Genomic DNA, 18,427 nt, shown 5'->3' with positions numbered 1-18,427 from the left:
GGGCGCCCCGGAGAGCCTAGAGCTTGTTTCTGCCACTTGGAGAAGGGAGCATGGAGTGGTGAGCGCCCCCCCGCTCGGCGAGGCCGCCCCCGGCAAGCTCCCCATGGCCGGGACGTACAGCTCCACACTGAAGACGCTGGAGGACTTGACCTTGGACTCCGGGTATGGGGCCGGGGACTCGTGCCGCTCCCTCAGCCTCTCGTCCTCCAAGTCCAACTCGCAGGCGCTCAACTCTTCGGCGCAGCAGCACCGCGGGGCGGCCTGGTGGTGCTATTCGGGCTCCATGAACAGCCGCCACAACAGCTGGGACACGGTGAACACGGTGCTGCCCGAGGACCCCGAAGTGGCCGACCTCTTCTCGCGCTGCCCGCGCCTCCCCGAGCTGGAGGAGTTTCCCTGGACCGAGGGGGACGTGGCCCGGGTGCTTCGCAAAGGCGCCGGCGGCCGGCGGCTGCCCCTCTTCTCGGCCGAGGCGGTGCGGCGCCTGGCCGGGCTCCTCCGCCGGGCGCTCATCCGGGTGGCGCGCGAGGCGCAGCGGCTGAGCGTCCTGCACGCCAAGTGCACCCGTTTCGAGGTGCAGAGCGCGGTGCGCCTGGTGCACAGCTGGGCGCTGGCCGAGAGCTGCGCGGTGGCCGCCGTCAAGGCGCTGTCCCTGTACAGCATGAGCGCGGGCGACGGGCTGCGCCGGGGCAAGTCGGCGCGCTGCGGCCTCACCTTCTCCGTGGGCCGCTTCTTCCGCTGGATGGTGGACACGCGCATCTCCGTGCGCATCCACGAGTACGCGGCCATCTCGCTCACGGCGTGCATGGAGAACCTGGTGGAGGAGATCCGGGCCCGCGTGCAGGCCAGCCAGAGCCCCGACGGGGGAGGGGCCGGGGGCGGGGAGGTGTCCGCCGAGGCCCTGGAGATGGTCATCAACAACGACGCGGAGCTCTGGGGCGTCCTGCAGCCCTACGAGCACCTCATCTGCGGCAAGAACGCCAACGGTAAGTGCGCCAATGGCCCCGCCGCCGAAGGGCAGGGTGGGAGAGACCCAGGGGCGAATATTTTAGGAGGAAGCTGGTGGGCGTGCCAGGACCTGAGAGAAAGCGTTTGATCTGTGGAGGGAGGAGTTCATTAAAGGGATCTGGCCCGAGATTGTGCTTCTGGCGACCGACGTTTGGAGGGTTGATCTCCACCCCGTGCCGCGTGTCAGTGTCACTTTCTGGGAGAGTTGAGCCTCCTGACCAAGCCATTTCTGAACCCCTCTTGAAGTGACGCTCTTTGCCTTGCCGGAGGAGACCTATAGGTGGCGTCTTTCCCGACAGCTGGGCACACTGTGGTTCTGGCCTCAGGGTCTCCCCAGCCTGTTCGTAGCAGCCAGAGGGTCCGAACTCTTAAGACCTGAGCCTTGGATAAGTGGGGTGGGAGGAAGGGAGCCGGAAGCCCCGGACCGGTGCTGCCTTCCTGGGCTTTGCTGGGTTGAAGGATGCGCCCAGCGTAGTGTGGTGGGTTAGCCCTGTGTGCGCCCAGGGTGATGGAACCCGAGCATTCCTGGATCCTCTTCCCAGGAAGGGAACCATCCCCTGGCTCGCAGGGCCTGACTTTCCAAGCTGTCCCCACCCAAGTGAGCAATTGATGAAAGCCCTGTGTTGTATTAAAGGCACAATCTTAAGGGCTTTTCTGACGGGAACAATAACCCAGATGACCCAGTAAACCACGTTATGGGGAAAGGGGGTGGGGGATGGGCAACTGCAGGGTGTCAGGACTGGGGAAGAAACCACTGGGTAGTTGAATTTCTCCGAAGGATGATGACATGGCTTCCTGCAAAGGGTGGAAGGGAAGCACTTGACCTTCTCCCTGGCAAGGTTAGGGTGTGACACGCTCCACAGCAAACTGCCTACCAGACTCCTGTTTCAGGAGTCAGCAAACCATACATTATTTAGAATGGTACTATGGCTAGTCATCCTAGCAATCTGATTGGAAGGCCATTTGGGGGGGCAGCTTTCAGTGGCAAATGAGCATTCAGTGGAAGAGGTCCGGTGGGTACTGGAAAAGGCATACAGGGAGTTACATTTAAACATGGGTTAGCATGAGCATAATAGCTAAAATTTAAAATTAGCACTTAATGTTTCTGTCTCTATCCTTAGCACTTTACATGTTAACTCAGGTAATCCTAGCAACCCTCTTAGGTCGGTACCTATAGTATTATCCCCATTCTACAGATGGGGAAACTAAGGTACCCAGCAGTGAAGTAATTTGCCCAAGATTACTCAGATGTTCAGTGACAGAGCTAGAACATGAACCCAAGCAGGCTTTTAGCCACTGGAGAAAAGGAAGCAGCTTTGTTTTTATTAGTCCCAATTCCAAGGAGAGCAGTCGACTTCTTAGGCCTCATTGTAGGACAGTCTGCATGTGTTAGCATGGCTGACTTGGGCTTTCATTGGTTTTGTTTTTAATTCTGGCACGGCCAAAGGAGATGCCTGGGGTGGCGGAGCATTTGCCTTTTAATTTTCCTCCTCTTAGGTCAGAGTTGAGGTCAGTCCAGAATCTCAGTTGATGATATCACAGCTGATAAATTGTGCTCTGCCCTCCAGGGTTGTGGCATCAACACGGGGAACAACTCCCGGAGAGGAAGTGTGGAGGGCAGGGGGATTTCCATCCGTTGTCATAGCCCAGGGCACAGAGTTCTGAACTTTTGGCTGAGGGGAGGCCCAGGCTACAGTCAAAGAAGTAAAGACTCCTCGGAGAGAAGACCGAGGCTCTAACCCAGGGGTGGGCAAACTTTTTGACTCGAGGGCCACAATGGGTTCTTAAACTGGACCGGAGGGCCGGAACAAAAGCATGGATGGAGTGTTTGTGTGAACTAATATAAATTCAAAGTAAACATCATTACATAAAAGGGTACGGTCTTTTTTTTTTTTTTAGTTTTATTCATTTCAAACGGGCCGGATCCGGCCCGCGGGCCGTAGTTTGCCCACGGCTGCCCTAACCCCATAAGCCAAACTAGAACAAAGGTGGACTGATAGGTGCCCAACAAACACATGCCCTTCACCCACCAGCTGGTGCCCTGCAGCTCGGGAACTTCTCAGCGTTTCTAAGGACAAATCGTGGCAAGTAAAGGCAGTTGCCTCTCTAGGGTCCCCTGAAAATGTGGGGTGACCAGAAATGGCTGAAACATGGGTGTCTTCCATGAAAGGGCCGTCTCTTATCTACTGTCATTGCTCCTTAGGAGTTTCTTGACATGGGATTGTGACCCTATGATTTGACCTCCTCCCTACCGCTCTCCCCCACCCCAAGCAATCCTTCTTAAGTGATGCTCTTCAAGACAGCAGACTCTCTGAGACAGACAGCACAGCTCCCTGGATGATCCGAGCAAGCATCTCCCTCTGTGCACTCCCTGGTCCCCAGGGAACTCCCTTGCAAGCGGGGTGACGATTCACTTCCACTTAGTAACATGGATGCTCATTCTTTATACATGAAAACCTGGAGGTGGCCTCCATCAACAATAACTAGGCTGATTTACTGAGTCTCTATAGACCAAGTGAAATGAATGTTTAGTAGCGGAGCAATGAATTACTTATGCCTGAAAGCTGACTTCAGAGGGGGAGCATCAACTGCTGAGGAAAGAAATGGAGCGATCCAAACCTTTGTTATACGAAAATAAGCCCAAGGCTTGCGGCAAAGTTCCCCACAGCTGAAGACTAAGTGGGAAATGGCTACACATGGGAAGGAGAGTGCTGGTTCATCTTCTAGTCCAGTGGTTCTCAACCTTGGCTGCACATTAGAATCACCTGGGAATCTTTTTAAAATCCTGATTTCTGGGCCTCATCCTCCGGAAATTCTGTTTCTTTGTTATGGGGTGGGGCCACAACATTAGTAACAAAGAAACAGAATTTCCAGAGGATGAGGCCCAGAAATCAGGATTTTAAAAAGATTCCCAGGTGATTCTAATGTGCAGCCAAGGTTGAGAACCACTGTTCTAGTCCTACTGGTCTTCCCTTTAAATTATGTATTTATTGCTGTTGTGCCTGCTAATTCTATAGCACGGGCACATGCCTCTGGCTCACCTATATAGGGCTCTTAAACTTTTAATGTGTTCCAGCCAGGAATTTAAGGGCCCTACTCCATCTATGCCTGTCCATTACTCAGAGTGCTGGGCAAATATGGTTTTGCTCAACCCAAGATGGGCAATAAAAGTTCTGTAGTGTTTATACAACATGATCTCATAGCGCAGCAGGGGATTATATGTCACTTGCTCACTTGGTATCGATGTCCGTGTTCCCAGGGCAGTGTCATTAAGTGATGATATCTTTGTGGCTTCCTTATGGGAGGTGGAGAGTCCACTTTAATAGAGCAGTCTTTATGAAGATGGAGTTGGCAGAGTACAGAAACTCCTCTCATTCTCTCTCTCTCTCATCCCTGTATTCGAGTTTGATGCTGGGCCTCACTTCTGGGTTCCTTCTGGGCCATTTTTTCTTACTAAGCTTTTATGAGTTTACAGGGCATTTGAGAAAGTTCTTTTCAATTCTGAAGCTCCGGGTTAAATGATAGGATTTTGGTGAGAACAGCCTTACTCCAAAACAGTAACCAGGATGTGCATGAGGGGCCCTCTGTCAACGTGGCAAAGAGTGCAGATTTTGGAATCACAATGAGGGTTCGAAGCTCATCTCTGCCACTTATATGGGTGACCTGGGGCAAAAGTCTTAACCACTCTAAGCCTCAATTTTGTTATCTGTAAAATGGGAGATAATGACGGCACCTAACTCAAGGTTTGCATGAGGATTAGGTGAGATCAGAGGTTTAAAGACCATAGCACATAGTAAACGCTCCATGAATAACAACAGTTCACTCAACAAACATTTATGGAGCCCTGGCCCTGTGCCCTCCACTGTTAAAAGTGCTGTGGATTAAGTGGTCCTCCTCTCATGAAACTTACAGACTAGTGGAAAAGACAAAAAATAAATAGGGATATGCTCTTTTATCAGTGTTACTTAAAAAAAGAAAAGAAAGCGAAAAGGCCAAGGTAGTAGGTCCTACTAAGTAGGATAATGTGACTGGGACTAATTTAATGCCAGCCAAGGAAGGCCTCTCTGAAGTTTCATTAGCAATAGGCGCTATATCAAAACTACTGCTATCTCAGTACCTCTAGGCAAAAAATCGTGACTGAGAACGTTCCTGAACTATTCAGTTATCAGCTGAGGCAAATCCTAACAAATGGTTGCAGCCAAGACATAAAAGGGCTGCATCTCTAGCAGGGATGAAAACTCTCCTAGTGGTAGGACCCAGTTAGCGAGGAGATTATGGGACGGCTCGCCACTGAGATCATCAACAGAAGGACCAAGGGTTAATGGAGCTGCTAGTTGCTGTTTAATCAGTTTCCACACCTGGGTAGTCTGAGGGAGGAGGGCAGCTTCCCATCTCGGACTATTTTATTGAAGCCAAGGGTGGGGGGAAGGAGGGTAAAACTGAAACAGAGCAAGCTTTGGAAATAAAAATGTAACTCCCCTCCCCTCCCTCGCCCTCCTTGAATGTCTGAGAAATGCAACTCAGCCTTATGTAGTTAGAGGAACAGGTGGAGTTCTGTTTCCTCTAGGGAGCGTGCCCTGACTCCACCCCCGCCGGGAAGAGCCACCTTTCCTGGCATCTCCACAGCACCCTGAGCGGTTTCTGGAACCATTTCCTGCTGTGTCTGTCTCTCTCATCAGACTGAGCGCACGGGCGTCGTGCCTCCCTGTGCCTCACACTGTTGGGCAGAGTGGATCCTCCGTAAATGTTAGGCAGTCGATGGCGCATCCCATACAAAATGTTGTTTAATTCCAGAAATTTAATTTGAAAGCCCTCTCCCCCTTGGAAGAACCTTCCCTGTTTTCCACCCTGGCAGGGAATGTCACGTTCTTGATGAATAGAGTTAGGGGTGGGGTACCCAAACCACAGAGACATCATTCAGCCTTTTGATACCCTAATTTCTAGCAGGGTACCCCAGGCCAGCTGTGATGAGTAAATGTAAATGGTGAGGGGGTGGGGGGTTCCTTCAGTGTGAGATGCCCAAAGTGGGGGTTTCATAGTAGAAGTCTAATAGGCAAATGACAAATCCACAGGAGGGTTGAGTTGAAAATCAGAAGCAGTCAGTTCCCCTGAGAATAGCAATTCCAATCCCTCCTTGCCTGCAGAGCTGCCCCAGAGGGCAATTCTGCTGCTGCCTATTGCTCATGAGAGGCGTGTCTGTGTTCCACCCCACCTGCCTCCAATCTGAGAATAGAACCAAGGAACTCACTGCTGAGACATGCCGGGTGCATCAACAACACCCAAGGGTCTGAAACAAGCCACAGCCACTTTGCTGCAAATCCCCGGGTTGGTTCTTATCCCACCTCCCCATCAGCATCTACCTCATAAGGTTTGGACAGTGGGCGGATGCTTTGGCTTCCGTTTCCACACTTGTACAGCTATAATAACAGGTCTGGTCTTTGTGCAACACCTCGGACTGTTTACCATCTCTGCTCTCGCCGGGTCCCCACAAAGATCCAGTGAATGGAATGGCCTCTCACAGAAGGGTCTCCGGGAGCCCAGAATTCACAGCTCGGTCATGGCTGGGCCAGAACCAAGCCCCACATTGCTCAAGCCCAGGCCTGTGTTGGTTTTTGTTGTTGTTTCGGTCATGGCTGGCAAGCCCCCAAGCCCCACATTGCTCAAGCCCAGGCCTGTGTTGGTTTTTGTTGTTGTTTTTGTGTGTGTGTGTGTGTGTGTGTGTGTGTGTGTGTGTGTGTGAAGAATCATGAAAACAAAGGTGGTGAAGAGCAGGACAGCATTTGACCCTCTTCCAATGGTGGTGAGGGTCAAACTCATAGCAATAGCAGGATTTATTATAGATCTTGTCAATGGCTGGCTGTGTCCGGGCCCTTTAAGTCCAGTAGCCCAGTGAATCTTCACAACCACAGTGAAGACCAGGCATGGGCCTCCCGCCAAAGGATGCTGTGCGGCTGTTTCAGTGTTGTTTGCCGGCCGTCCCAGAGTGCGCCCTGTAGGTGGCATTGATTTTGAGGAGCCATTACTGTTGCTCGTGAGGGGGCATGGAGCTCTGCTGCCCAGGGAGGGCCTTGGGAGTGTCGGCTGCTGGGTGATCAATAAGCTCAGTGAATGCAGAGACTGCAGACTCCACTGTGATCATCTTCTCCCCGAGGGGCGTCAGCTCCAGGAAGGTGGACACACCCCTGGTCTCGGGAGCTCTGGCTCTGGAGTTGGCAGAAAAGCCTTTATGAAGGGGGCTTTGATGTGCTCAGAGTCCGCTACAGTGTCAGGCCCCTGGTGAAACCTCAGTGCTAGCAGCACGGGGAGAGAGGGACCAGCTGAAATGCTTCGGCTTTGAAGTCTGTGTTAGGTCCCAAAGTGCAAGTCACTCCATTTTTCAACCATGAAACGAGGGGTCAGGACGGTTGTGCTTAGAGCTGCTGCCGGTTTAGAGTTCAGAGCTCACAGTAAGAGTGTAATTCCTGGCTCCCTCACTCCTGAGCTGTGTGGCCCTGGGCAGGTGGTTTAACATCTGTGCTGGAGTTTCTTCCTCTGTAGCGGGATTTCTCAGCTTGGTCACTACAGACATTTTGGACTGGATCGGTGGGTTGTTTTTTTTGCCGTGGGCCTGTCCTGTGCATGGTAGGGTGCTCAGCAGCATCCCAGCCCCTCCCCACAGATACCAGGGGCACCCCCCTCCCTCTTCTGCCTGTGCTGACTATCAAAAATGTCTCCAGACATTGTCACACGTGCCCTGGGGGGGGGGGGGCAAAATCGCCCCTGGTTGAAAAACACTGCTCTATAGTAGGACTAGAAAGCATACCCAACTCAGAGGATGGTTGTGAGGATTTAATGAGTCTCTGTAAGGGGCCTTGCACTGTGTCTGCCCCATAAAATATTAATTCGAATTATTGCTATATTTTTGCAAACTTGTGTAGGATGCACTGGTTGTGTTTGCTCTTGCCAAAGTGGGAGTCTCCAGTGCAGGGAAAGATCGTGACCCGAATCCCAGGGTGACGAGTATTCGTCACAAGGCTTTCCTTGGTGACTAAGAGGAGGAAGTGAGGACTCTGGAAAAAGCACCCCGCTCCTTTATGGCTCGGTTGCTCCCACAAGGAAGCAGCTGGCAGTGGGCCCTGAGACCAGGCCCCTCCCTCCGAGCCTGTGCCCTCCCCGCCAGGATGATAGCGACAGTGCAAACCCGAAGCCCCAGGCCCCAGGGAGCAGTGGTGGATATCGGACCCCACTTGTTGCAGCTGCCAAGTCCGGAGCCACAGGACGGCAGGTGTCTTGTGTTTTGCTGGCCTGTCATGTAAACACACTTTGTGGTCGTCTTGCTTGTTTTAAAAAAAGGCCTAAATGGTTTTGCAACTTTGGCGGTATATTTGGAGCTGCATGCCGAACTGGGAGGAGAAGCTTAAGAAACACAGCCCACGTGAGCCTGGGAAATGCCACGCTGGCCACATTAATCAACCACTTGCCGAGCGTCGGCGACATGCAAGGCCTCGGAGACCGTCGGGGGGAGGACCAGCACGGATCCTGCCCGTCGGAGTTGAGAGTCTAGTAGGGAAAGCATAGCACATACGTGGGTCCTTAACGAGGAAGCGTGTGGTCCCTGCATTCAGATGCCAGGGGCAGTGCCGACAACCTGCCCTTCCTGTGTGCCACTGCCCGTCGTGGCGGCTTTTCATCAGCTATTTCATCTCATCTTCCCAAGCCCCTCTGTATGGTAGATAGAATGTCCGTCCCATCGATGGGCACCTGGAAGCTTTCGGTGCCTGGAGAGCTCAGAAGAGAGTCAGGAGCCCGGGGTGGGTGGCTGGGAGGGGGTCAGGGCTGCTTTGGGGAGGAGGTGGCACGTGAGCAGTGGGATTGGGGCCGGGGGAGCTGTGACAGGGAAGGGAGGTGGCGCAGAGAACAGCGAGGCTTCCAGAAAGAGGGAAGCAGTGTGAGCAAAGACCTGGAGCCAAAGTGTGTGTTTTGGAAAACAGCAAGTTACCCCGTTGGGCTGGGAGGCTCAGGCCGAACAAGGCAGAGGAGCAGGGCAGATAAGACCGTCAGAAGGAAAACTTTCCCACATCTTTTATCCAGATGTTGCGGAGCCTGCCAGAGTGCAGGAAGAGAGTTTTCCAAAACTTATTTTTATAATTCAGAAATGTAGTGTGTCTGCTCCCCAGCTCATCTTAACCACAGTCCCAGACCTCCCATCACCCCTTGGTTGATTGAAAGCTTGACCTCAGAAATGCCCCCAGCCCGCTGTCCTAGCAACGCCAGTAAACGACAGAAGGCTTTCACTGAGCAGACTTGGGTGGGGAGGGCATGGAGAGCGAGGCTTCGATGAGCTCTGCTGCGTCTGCTGACTTTGGCTTCTGACTTGGCATTTCTTCCATGGCCCCGAACGTAGCATTTCAGGCCAATGCAACCCCAGGACGGGACGAAGCTCAGGGCTGACAAACTCATTAAATGAGGCCATTGGATGGACTTTGGCCAAAGCCAGGATTCTCGAACATGGAGGTGGGAAGGGACATAACGCAGATGCAGTAAGAGGGCCCCAGATACATTGATACATTCAGGTTCCAGTTTTGAGTTTTGGAAAATAGCAGCTCAGTTCTCAGAGAGGATTAGTCACTTTCTAATTCTCGGCGAAGGTGCTTCCAGAGCATTGATAATAAGGATCTCAGTGGTGCTAAATGTTCGCTGTTGTGGACCCACCTTGTAGCATGAGCCAGCTGGATTGGACTTCTCAGAATCCAGCAGAATTCCACCAACAAGAATAAAATGTGAGAGATCGTCAGTGGCTTAGCTCAGAACCTAGGGTGTTAGTCCTTTTCCTGACCCTACTGTTATAAAGGATTTTTCTTGTCACTTGAAAAAGGGACATCTTGAACATTTTGCAAAAATACATCTGTAGTCATTTGTGGTTCATAATTTGGGGCCCATTGTTTGCTTTCTCAAAGTGAGCCGAGGTTGGGGGGGCGGGGTCAGGCCCACGATGGAAAAATGAACCAGGAAAGCTGAACTTGAAAATACCACAGATACAAGGTTAGGGGTGGGGGAATTTAAATTGGACCACGAAGAGTCTAAACGGGCCTTTCAGTGCATGAAAATCATCCCTAAAACTGAGGCCAGCCTTTTGTGGAAAATTAAAAAAAAAACACACAGAAAAACAACTTAAGTCTCTGTCTCTTAAAATATGAGAATCAGTATTTGCTGTTAGGAGCGTTGTTAATACACACAAGCCGAGGCTCACACCCCACACGGAGTGGGTGTGCACAAGCGTCTGGGACAGTCGGTTCAGAGAGCGAAGAATTTGGATCCAAAAGTTCTGGATCGGAGCTTGGCCCCTCCATGACCCGGAGTGAATAACTGCATCTCCTTGGCTCTCTGCTCCTTTCTCTGTGGTGTGAAGAGGTTGGACCAGATTCTCCATGGGCCCTTCTGTCTCTGATAATGTTTCTAGACCCCACATGGACACTGTGAAATCATTTCCCCGAAGTCGAGCCCTGTAATTAGTATCCTTGGGAAAGAAACACCCCAGATGGAGCTGGACGCGTTCTCCGAAGACCTGGCTGGGTCGGAGGACTAAACACCATCCTTTTTATATTGGGATTAACTGTGATTATTGTACTTAGAGTCCCCCGCTCCCCGCCCTTCGTCAGAAGGATGAGTTCTGTCTACTTTTGGCCGACCTAACACTTCGGGGCTCGACAGCTGCGCCCAGGCCCTTCAGGCCTGCGCTGCGGTGAGATTGGCTCCGAGGTGACTTCATACCGCCGGTGTTTGAAGCCCGCCTCCCCAGACTCGGGTATTTATAGCAGGGGAGCAGCTCAAAAAAAAAAAAAAAATTAAGTATGCTACACCCTTCTTCATACCGTGTGGGACAGAGACAGGCATTGTGAGGCATTTAGAAGGCAGGGCTGTGGGGCCCAGCGGGATATTTTTAAATGCTGCTTGTTGCAGTTGGCAGGGCCACTTCTTCAAAGGGGAGGGAAGCGGGAGTGAGTGAGGGTGACAGGCTGCCAGAGCGTCTGAAGCCTGAGACGTGGAGCTCGAGGTGGATGGGCCCCGAGCCCTCGTCACTTCGCAGTCACCAAGTTAGAGCGGGGCCGGGGGAGTCCCCATGGCAGGCTCGGTAAAGGGGGTGGCTCCTCATCCCTCTTCCCCACAGAGCACCCACCCTCCGGGTCCCCGTGTTGAGAATTAAGAAAGTGGCCTGGAGAAGACAGGACATACGGCCCCACACAGTGGTTTCTGTGCAAACCAGGGGCCTGGTGCTGCTGCTTTAAACGCATCTCGGCCGCTGAGTGAGTCAGGCTGCACGGGGGACGCCGATTGGAAGGAAGCGGCTCGCAGCTGTTCTGGATACAGCCCTCCCAGGACAGGCGGGCAGGCCAGAGCTGTGCGGGGACCCAACTCGGTAGCAGGTGTGAGGGCCCCTCGGAGTCGGGGGAGCTGCCTCTGAAGAGGCGACCCAGGGGCCCTGCCTGTCCGGTGGGTGCCTGTGAAGTAGCCCAGGAAAGGCCACTGTGTTTCCCACCACGTGGATCTCAGAGGAGACGGGTGGTGGTGACAGCGGGAGGTTCTGGAGATGAACAGGGGCGAGGCCCCGAGTTTAGTGTGGGGTACATCTGCTTGCCCATTCAGCAAATCCGTACTGAGGACTGGCTGTGCACTGGGCACTCTTCCAGGTCTTGGTGATAGAACAGTGAATGAAAGAGATGTGAAGGCGAGGAGGGTGAGGCCGATGGGTAATGAGGAAAGGTAAGGCATTCTGGAGGCCTCACAGTGAGGCCAGCCAGGCCTGGTGGGTTCAGGGACACCAAGGTGGTGGGTGGGGAGAGCGTAGGGGTGCGGGGAGTGTAGTAGGAGATGCGATTGGAGAGGGAATGGAGGGGTGACTCGCCAGGTGGGGCCTTGTTGACCATCATGCAGTTCCCCTTGGCTTTAATCCTGAGTTCTGCTGGGAGCCACCGGAGAGCCTTCAGCACAGAAGTGACCGGATCTGATTGGCACTGTAGCAAGCTCACCCTCTCTGCTGTGTTGGAAGTGGGCTGTAGCATTGAGTGGCAGCACGGTGACCACTCAGGAGGCTTTGCAGTCATCCAGGTGAGAGAGCACAGAGGCTTGGACCAGGGTGTCAACCGCTTGGACGTGGAAGGGATGAGAGAGGGATTCGTAGGACACCACGCGTCATGGTCTCAGCAGCTAAAAGAACGAATGGCCGTTGACTGAAAGGGGAACAGCCACGTGAGGAAGACACAGGATGGAGCCAGAGGCCCGAGTGCAAAGTTGGTTGCTTGTCCCAAACTTACTACAGAGAGAGATCAAGAAGAAGGTCGGCCTCCGGGTCTCCTTGTCTGGGAGGAAAGGGTGCCTTGAACGCGCTTAATCATATGATGAATTGAAACACTGCCCTCCTTGGGCCTACCCAGGGTAGGCAGGGACCGGCAGGGCTGGGTAGGGCCTGGGGCAGGAGAGATTTAATTTTCAGCCTTCCACTTCTTTGGTAGATGGCCTTCGGAGACTCGAAATATTGCTTTGTAGCTTCTTCACAGGCAGCCAGCAGCCTCTAATGGAGGTCATCAAATCTGTGGTTTCCTGTCATTAGCCTGGGGTCTGTTTAATTGGGTCCAGTTGTTCTGTGGACCCCTGGGACTTGGTGTGTGTGTCCTTCAGTTCTAAGAAGGTGAGACGCCTCTTTCAGGCGGCTTCGGATGCCTGGAGGTCAAGTCTAGGTCAGAAACTTAGCCAGGAGAGCCTCCGTGGGTGCTGGGAGAAGGCACGGGGCCTGGGGCCGTCTCAGAAAGGCGTTGGGAGTATCCCGGTGCCTGATGCTGGTTTGGCCTCAGCTGCTCAGAAGGGGAATGGTGACACAGGGTGGCTCAGGGGTGGGACGTGGGAGAGTTACCACTGCCTGACTGCCAGCTGCTTAGGCTCTGAACCACGTTTTCTTCTTCGGTTTAGTGGGTTTACCTGGTTCCTATCTCACAGAGTTGTTTCAGTGACTCTTAACCCTGGATTCACATTAACTCTCTACACAGAGAGTTAAAAAAAAAAAGTTGTTTGTATGTGTGTGTGTGTGTGTTAAGCCCTCGCCTCCAGAAATTCGGATATGAATGGTCTGGAATGGGGCCCAGACCATGTGGGTCGAGTTCGTGGGGGAGTCTGGGCTCAGGGTGCTCAGACATTCACTGTTACTAGTGGTGAAAGAGTCATTGTTCAGGAGCGCTCATCTCTGCCCCACCCAGGGGGGTGACTGTCCCTCCCCTCACAGCTGTGCTGCTCTGGCTCGCTCACCTGGAGGGATTGCTCACCTGGAGGGATTGCTCACCTGGAGGGATCGCTCACCTGGAGGGATCGCTCACCTGGAGGGATCACGGAAGAAACGCAAAAGAAGCCTGAATTGTTAGGTTTGCATGGAAAGGGCAGAGAAAGATCTAGAACAGTAAATACTGGTAAATACGGTGGGTACTGTTAACTCCATCTTTAAGAGGAAGCTGCGGCCTGGAGAGGTGAACAGGCTCAAGGTCACACAGCTAATAAGAGGTAGAGACTAATCGAACCCAGGCAGCCTGACTCCAGATTCCCTAATCTCCAGCGTGCTGTGTCCCCCTCCCCCGCCCCCCAACCAGAGAAAGCAAGAAATCTGAATTCTCAGCTCTGAGGGCCAGCGCATTCCTACCATGAGCCTTTACAAAGCACCCAGGCACATGCCCTGTGTGTCACGTGGACTCTTTTACTCCCATTTTATAGTTGCAGAAACGGAGGCTCAGAGAAGTCCAGGGGACATCGCTAGTAAGTGACAGCAGGATTCAAGCCGAGGCCTATTGGGCTCCAAGAGTCCTCATTCGCCCCGCCGCCTCTGTCCTCCCCTGAGTGGCCTGGGTGGGGATGAAGTGTATGCAGCGATTTCCTGAGCAGAGAAATGAATGGGTGAGAGGAGCTGAAGCAAGCCCGTCCCTCACTGCTTCTGAACAACCGAGCCATTTAGGTGCCTTAAAATAGTAACATCGCCCAGTGGGGCGGCCAACCTGGCCGGCCTGCGGGCGGCGGAGGCGTGGGTATTTGTTTCTCTGCGTGTTTTAAAGATAATCTTGGAAGCTTCTCTTCTGTGGGTGTGAATGAAATAACCTCCGAGAGGCTGTGTTGGCTGCTTAAAATAGTTCCAGGGGAAGAGCGTTTGGAAGCTGTTAGCTCCTTGAGTCTATTTCCTCTCGATTTATGACACCTTAGAGAGGGCTGGGCCTCTTCTTGTTTACTCTTCTGGCTTTTCCTTTCCACCACATTTTAGCCCTTATGTCATCATAAGCCAAGGGAGTTTGTCACCAGAAAAAAGTGACAACCTTTCCTAAGTAATTGGGGGCTCTCTACACATTTAATTTTGTCTTTTAAAAAGAAAAAGAAGAAATGAGGCGAGGCCATTTGTGTTCGAACGGGCCATTTCCCTCTTCTAGCAGCGAAGGTTCTAAGATCACAGCCATGATGCTTGCTCTGGGGCGAGGAGGACTTATCATTTGATTCATTCACACTCAGGCCTCTTCTGGGAAGTACGGGTTTTGTAGCCTTCGCCGTGTGGTGCCCGGGAGACCTGACCTGTGTGTGAGGGGCATTCACACTCAGGCCTCTTCTGGGAAGTACGGGTTTTCTTGCAGCCTTCGCCGTGTGGTGCCCGGGAGACCTGACCTGTCATGTGTGAGGGAAGCGGCTGTGCCCAGTCCTGCAGCCTCTAGCCATGTGAGGCTCTTTCCAGTTTAATTTAATACAACTCAGTAAGGTTGAAAAATCATGTCCTTCGTCACACAACTCACATTTCTAGTGCTTACTCATCATGTGAGGCCGGTGCCTCCCACCCTGGACGACACAGAAGCAGAACTTCTCCGTCCGCACGGACAGCCCCGTGGGACACACGCGTTAGAGGGGGTCAGCGGGCGGTCACGGGGCCAGCCTTCTGGGTTGTCCCAGGTCTCCACATCCCAACCATTCTCCAGGCTCGCTCAAAGGCCTCTGTTTGCAGCAACAAAAAGATTCATGGAAGTGGAGACGAAGGCCATTGATTCTTGTGGCTCTAACCTCTGAACCCCTTAACACGGGTTCAGGATTTATGGTTTCCAAGCTGCACGGCCTCGGGCAAGTCACTTGGCCTCTCTGGAGTTGTTTTCTTGTCAGGGAAATGGTGATTTAGAAACACCTCGGAGGGATTTTGTGAGGATTAAGCACAATGACCAAATATGTATAAAAACCCTTTGCAGGATGCTGGCCACATAGTAAGAGCTTACATGTGTTACAAAGTTTTCTAGGCATTTTCTCCCTTGAGCCATACATACAGTATCCTCCAGATGGTAGACACGGTTGCTGTTTTTAAGAAGACGAATCGGGCTTCGGGGAGTGCTGTGGCTACTGTCCCTGCTACTGAGTAGGACTTGGACTTGAGTCCTGCTTTTTTCCCTCCAAGGTTCTTCTTGCCGCCTGGCTGTTGATTGACCCTTGATAAGCCAGAGGATGTTGGTTTCAGTGAACTAGGAGCGCTGGTGAGCTCACTTTCATTCAGGAGCTGCCACCATGTGAGGTGAGCTCTTTTCCGAGGAGTTTGGCCTGAAGCTGGCCTGTCAGCATCCATTTGGACAGCTGCCACCAGCAGAGCCACTGCCCGAATTGGTGGCTCCTTGGAATTGGAATTTTACCCAAGAGGTTAAGGTTTTTAGTGCTTCCCATGCCCTGTGGTCTTTTCACATCCTTCGCTTTGAGGAATGAGCCCAAGAGAACCCTCAGTGGGATCCTGGCGGAGGGTGGCTTTGAAAGGAGTGTCCCCTGGGAAGAGAAGGACCAAGAGGGGCCTCTTGGATGGGTAGCGGGGTCCGAGAGATGTTTGCTCACACCGGGAACCTGACGTCAAACCTTGACTCCGCTACTCACTTCCCTAGACTGTACAGGTAATTATTTAACCTTTCTGTGTCTCAATTTTTCCATCTGCAAAATGGGGATAATGCTAGAACTTGCCCAGCATGGTAGTTGTGAAGATTAAATGAGAGGAAGTGGGGTGGGGGGAGGCATTTAGCTCAGGGCTTGGCATACAGCAGCCCCCAGATAGAAAATGTGGGTGTCACGCTCATCATCCTTACATCCAGGCAATGGCATTGGTGTGTTTCCACCTTCATGTGTTGTTTGCATTTTCTACCTGAGGATGTATTATGTGTCAATCAAAAGAAGTGATTCAGAGGATCTTAGCTCTTTCATGTGAATGTCTAAGTTAAATTGTGTACCATGGGCCTCCACATGGTCTTTTCCCTCCTTCCCTTCGTTTTTTCCTTTCCAAGGATGATTGGGGTGAAGAGCGCGAATCTGTGCAGTTGTCATTTTAGTACCTTACAAGGTAACCACCAGCCCGCTTCCCTCCTGCTGGTCTGGGCTGTGTCACCGGCACCACCCAGCCCAACAGTGTAATCAGAGCTGGATTGTTTCTATAGGATTAGTTTGTGGTGTGAAAGGCCCATGTAGTTAGGCAATTGCCACTCTTTTGCCCACACCCAGAATGTGCTAAATCTGCCACTTGCAATGAAAGCCAAATAGCTTGGAGCCATTTGTAGGGAATCTGACTATTTTCATCACAGCTGCTCCCAGAGATGGACTTAAATCAGGGGGCAGCCAAGGCCATCGAGAAACGGTGAGGTCCCTACTCTCCTTCTGCAGGTGGGTCTACTGAGGGAGGTACCAGCCCCCAAGACGAAGGAAGGGTGTGGAGCCAGGATATTGCATTATGTGTTGTCATTTGCGTAACTTGGGCCCCTCTGCGGGACCTCCCAGGCTGACAGAACCGTGTCCTTTGTGCGGCTTCCCTGACGCTGACAGATCACTCCTGGTTAATGGGCAACTCGGACTCTTCTTCGAAAAGAGAGTTGCTTTGTTGGCTGGGCATGCTGTGCTCTCGCCATGTCCATCATGGCCCTCACCCCTACAAAGAACCGTGTGTGTGTGTGCATGTTTGTGCATGCACATGCGCATACATACATACCTGTTACATGAGCCCACACATCTCCTCCTCCTCCTTAAAATGCAGGAAATTATTATTTTTTAAATATATTTTTTATCGATTTCAGAGAGGAAGGGAGAGGGAGAGGAAGATAGAAACATCAATGATGGGAGAGAATCACTGATCGGCTGTCTCCTGCACGCCCCTACTGGCGATTAAGCCAGAAACTCAGGCGTGTGCCCTTGACCGGAATCGAACCCGGGACCCTTTAGTCCGCAGGCTGATGCTCTATCCACTGAGCCAAACCAGCTCGGGCAGGAAATGCTTAAATCAGTCATTTCCAGGCCTCCCTGGTTGCATAAACATCTTGAGGCACATCTTCTAAAATGCTTGAAACAGTGCCTGGTATGAAGTGACGACTATTTGGAGTCGGGGGGGGGGTGTCTTTGGGGACCCTCCTGGTGGAATGATGAGAGACCCCACTCATATGTGAGGTGAGCACACCGAGTATTCCATCCGGAAGATGAAGAGGCTTTGGCGACACATCTGGGTTTACCCCGCTAAGCTGACTTTTTAAAGTGTGATACCGGGCAGGCCCCTCCGCCTGCTTGTTTTGTTTTGTCCTTTGTTCTGTAAAGTGGGGATGACAGCAACACCCACCTTGTGGTGGTGTAAAAGCGAAATGCAAACATGTAAGCAAAGCTGCTCACGAGGTACACGGGCTCAGCTGGCACTGAATGCAGGGGAGAAGAAACAGGAGCTGCATGAACCTTAGCAGTGAACTTAAGCAGGGGGGGTCAATCAGTCTCAGGAGATTGCATTCAACATGATACAATTTTTATGAGGTTAAATTTGGAGAATGTCCCGCAGGATGTCTCACAGGCACAGTGAGCACCGTGTGGAGGAGAAAGTGAGGGGCTGGGAAACCGGCGATGGCTAAGTTGTGTGGGCAGAGGGGAAGGGATGAGCTGGGGGCGAGAGGAGGATGTGGTTAAGAGGTAGAGGCTGTCGAGGCCCTGGCTTTTGTTTTGGAGGTGAAGTCACATCGTGATAGTGTGCACCTGAGGTTAAAGTCCGACTGGTTCTCACTGGGTCCGTGTATTATTATCATCATCATCCCATGAACCCCCTGGATCACGCCAGAGGCCACCAGTGACGCCGCTGAGCTTCCCTGTCATCGTGCAAATCACCCCCAGCCTGTGCTCTTGGGCCTCCGCCAAGTGGCCTCCACCCGGGGCCCTCAGGACAGGAGGGACCTTGAAGGTGCCTTGTTTCTGAGGTCGGTGCGGGGCTTGGGCACACGCTCCCGTGTGTGTCAAAAAGAGTAGAACAAAGACGGGGTTGTTTGTGCCCTCGCCGTGCCAGCTCTGAAGTCTTTCATTAGAATTGAGTTAGGAACCTTCCCGTTCGCCAGGGGCCTGGCTTTCCCAGGGAAGGAACCGTGTGGGTTGGACCTGCTGGTGTTTGCCTTGG

The 18,427-nt window shown here is 52.6% G+C and overlaps 1 protein-coding gene across 1 annotated transcript in view; it reads left to right on the top strand.

Moving 5' to 3' along the window:
- Positions 1-6: 6 nt before the first annotated feature.
- Positions 7-18,427, top strand: part of ABTB2 (ankyrin repeat and BTB (POZ) domain containing 2) — a 141,830-nt gene continuing 123,409 nt past the window's right edge. Inside the window, exon 1 of the mRNA XM_005864409.2 lies at positions 7-986. Within this exon, the coding sequence (XP_005864471.1) occupies positions 104-986 (883 nt within the window). The 5' untranslated portion in view covers positions 7-103. The remainder of the gene's footprint in view (positions 987-18,427) is intronic.

Source organism: Myotis brandtii, unplaced genomic scaffold, assembly GCF_000412655.1.
Source record: "Myotis brandtii unplaced genomic scaffold, ASM41265v1 scaffold187, whole genome shotgun sequence".
NCBI classification, from domain to species: domain Eukaryota; kingdom Metazoa; phylum Chordata; class Mammalia; order Chiroptera; family Vespertilionidae; genus Myotis; species Myotis brandtii.
Note: the sequence above shows the minus strand (reverse complement) of the source record. Positions and strands in the feature narration are given on the sequence as shown.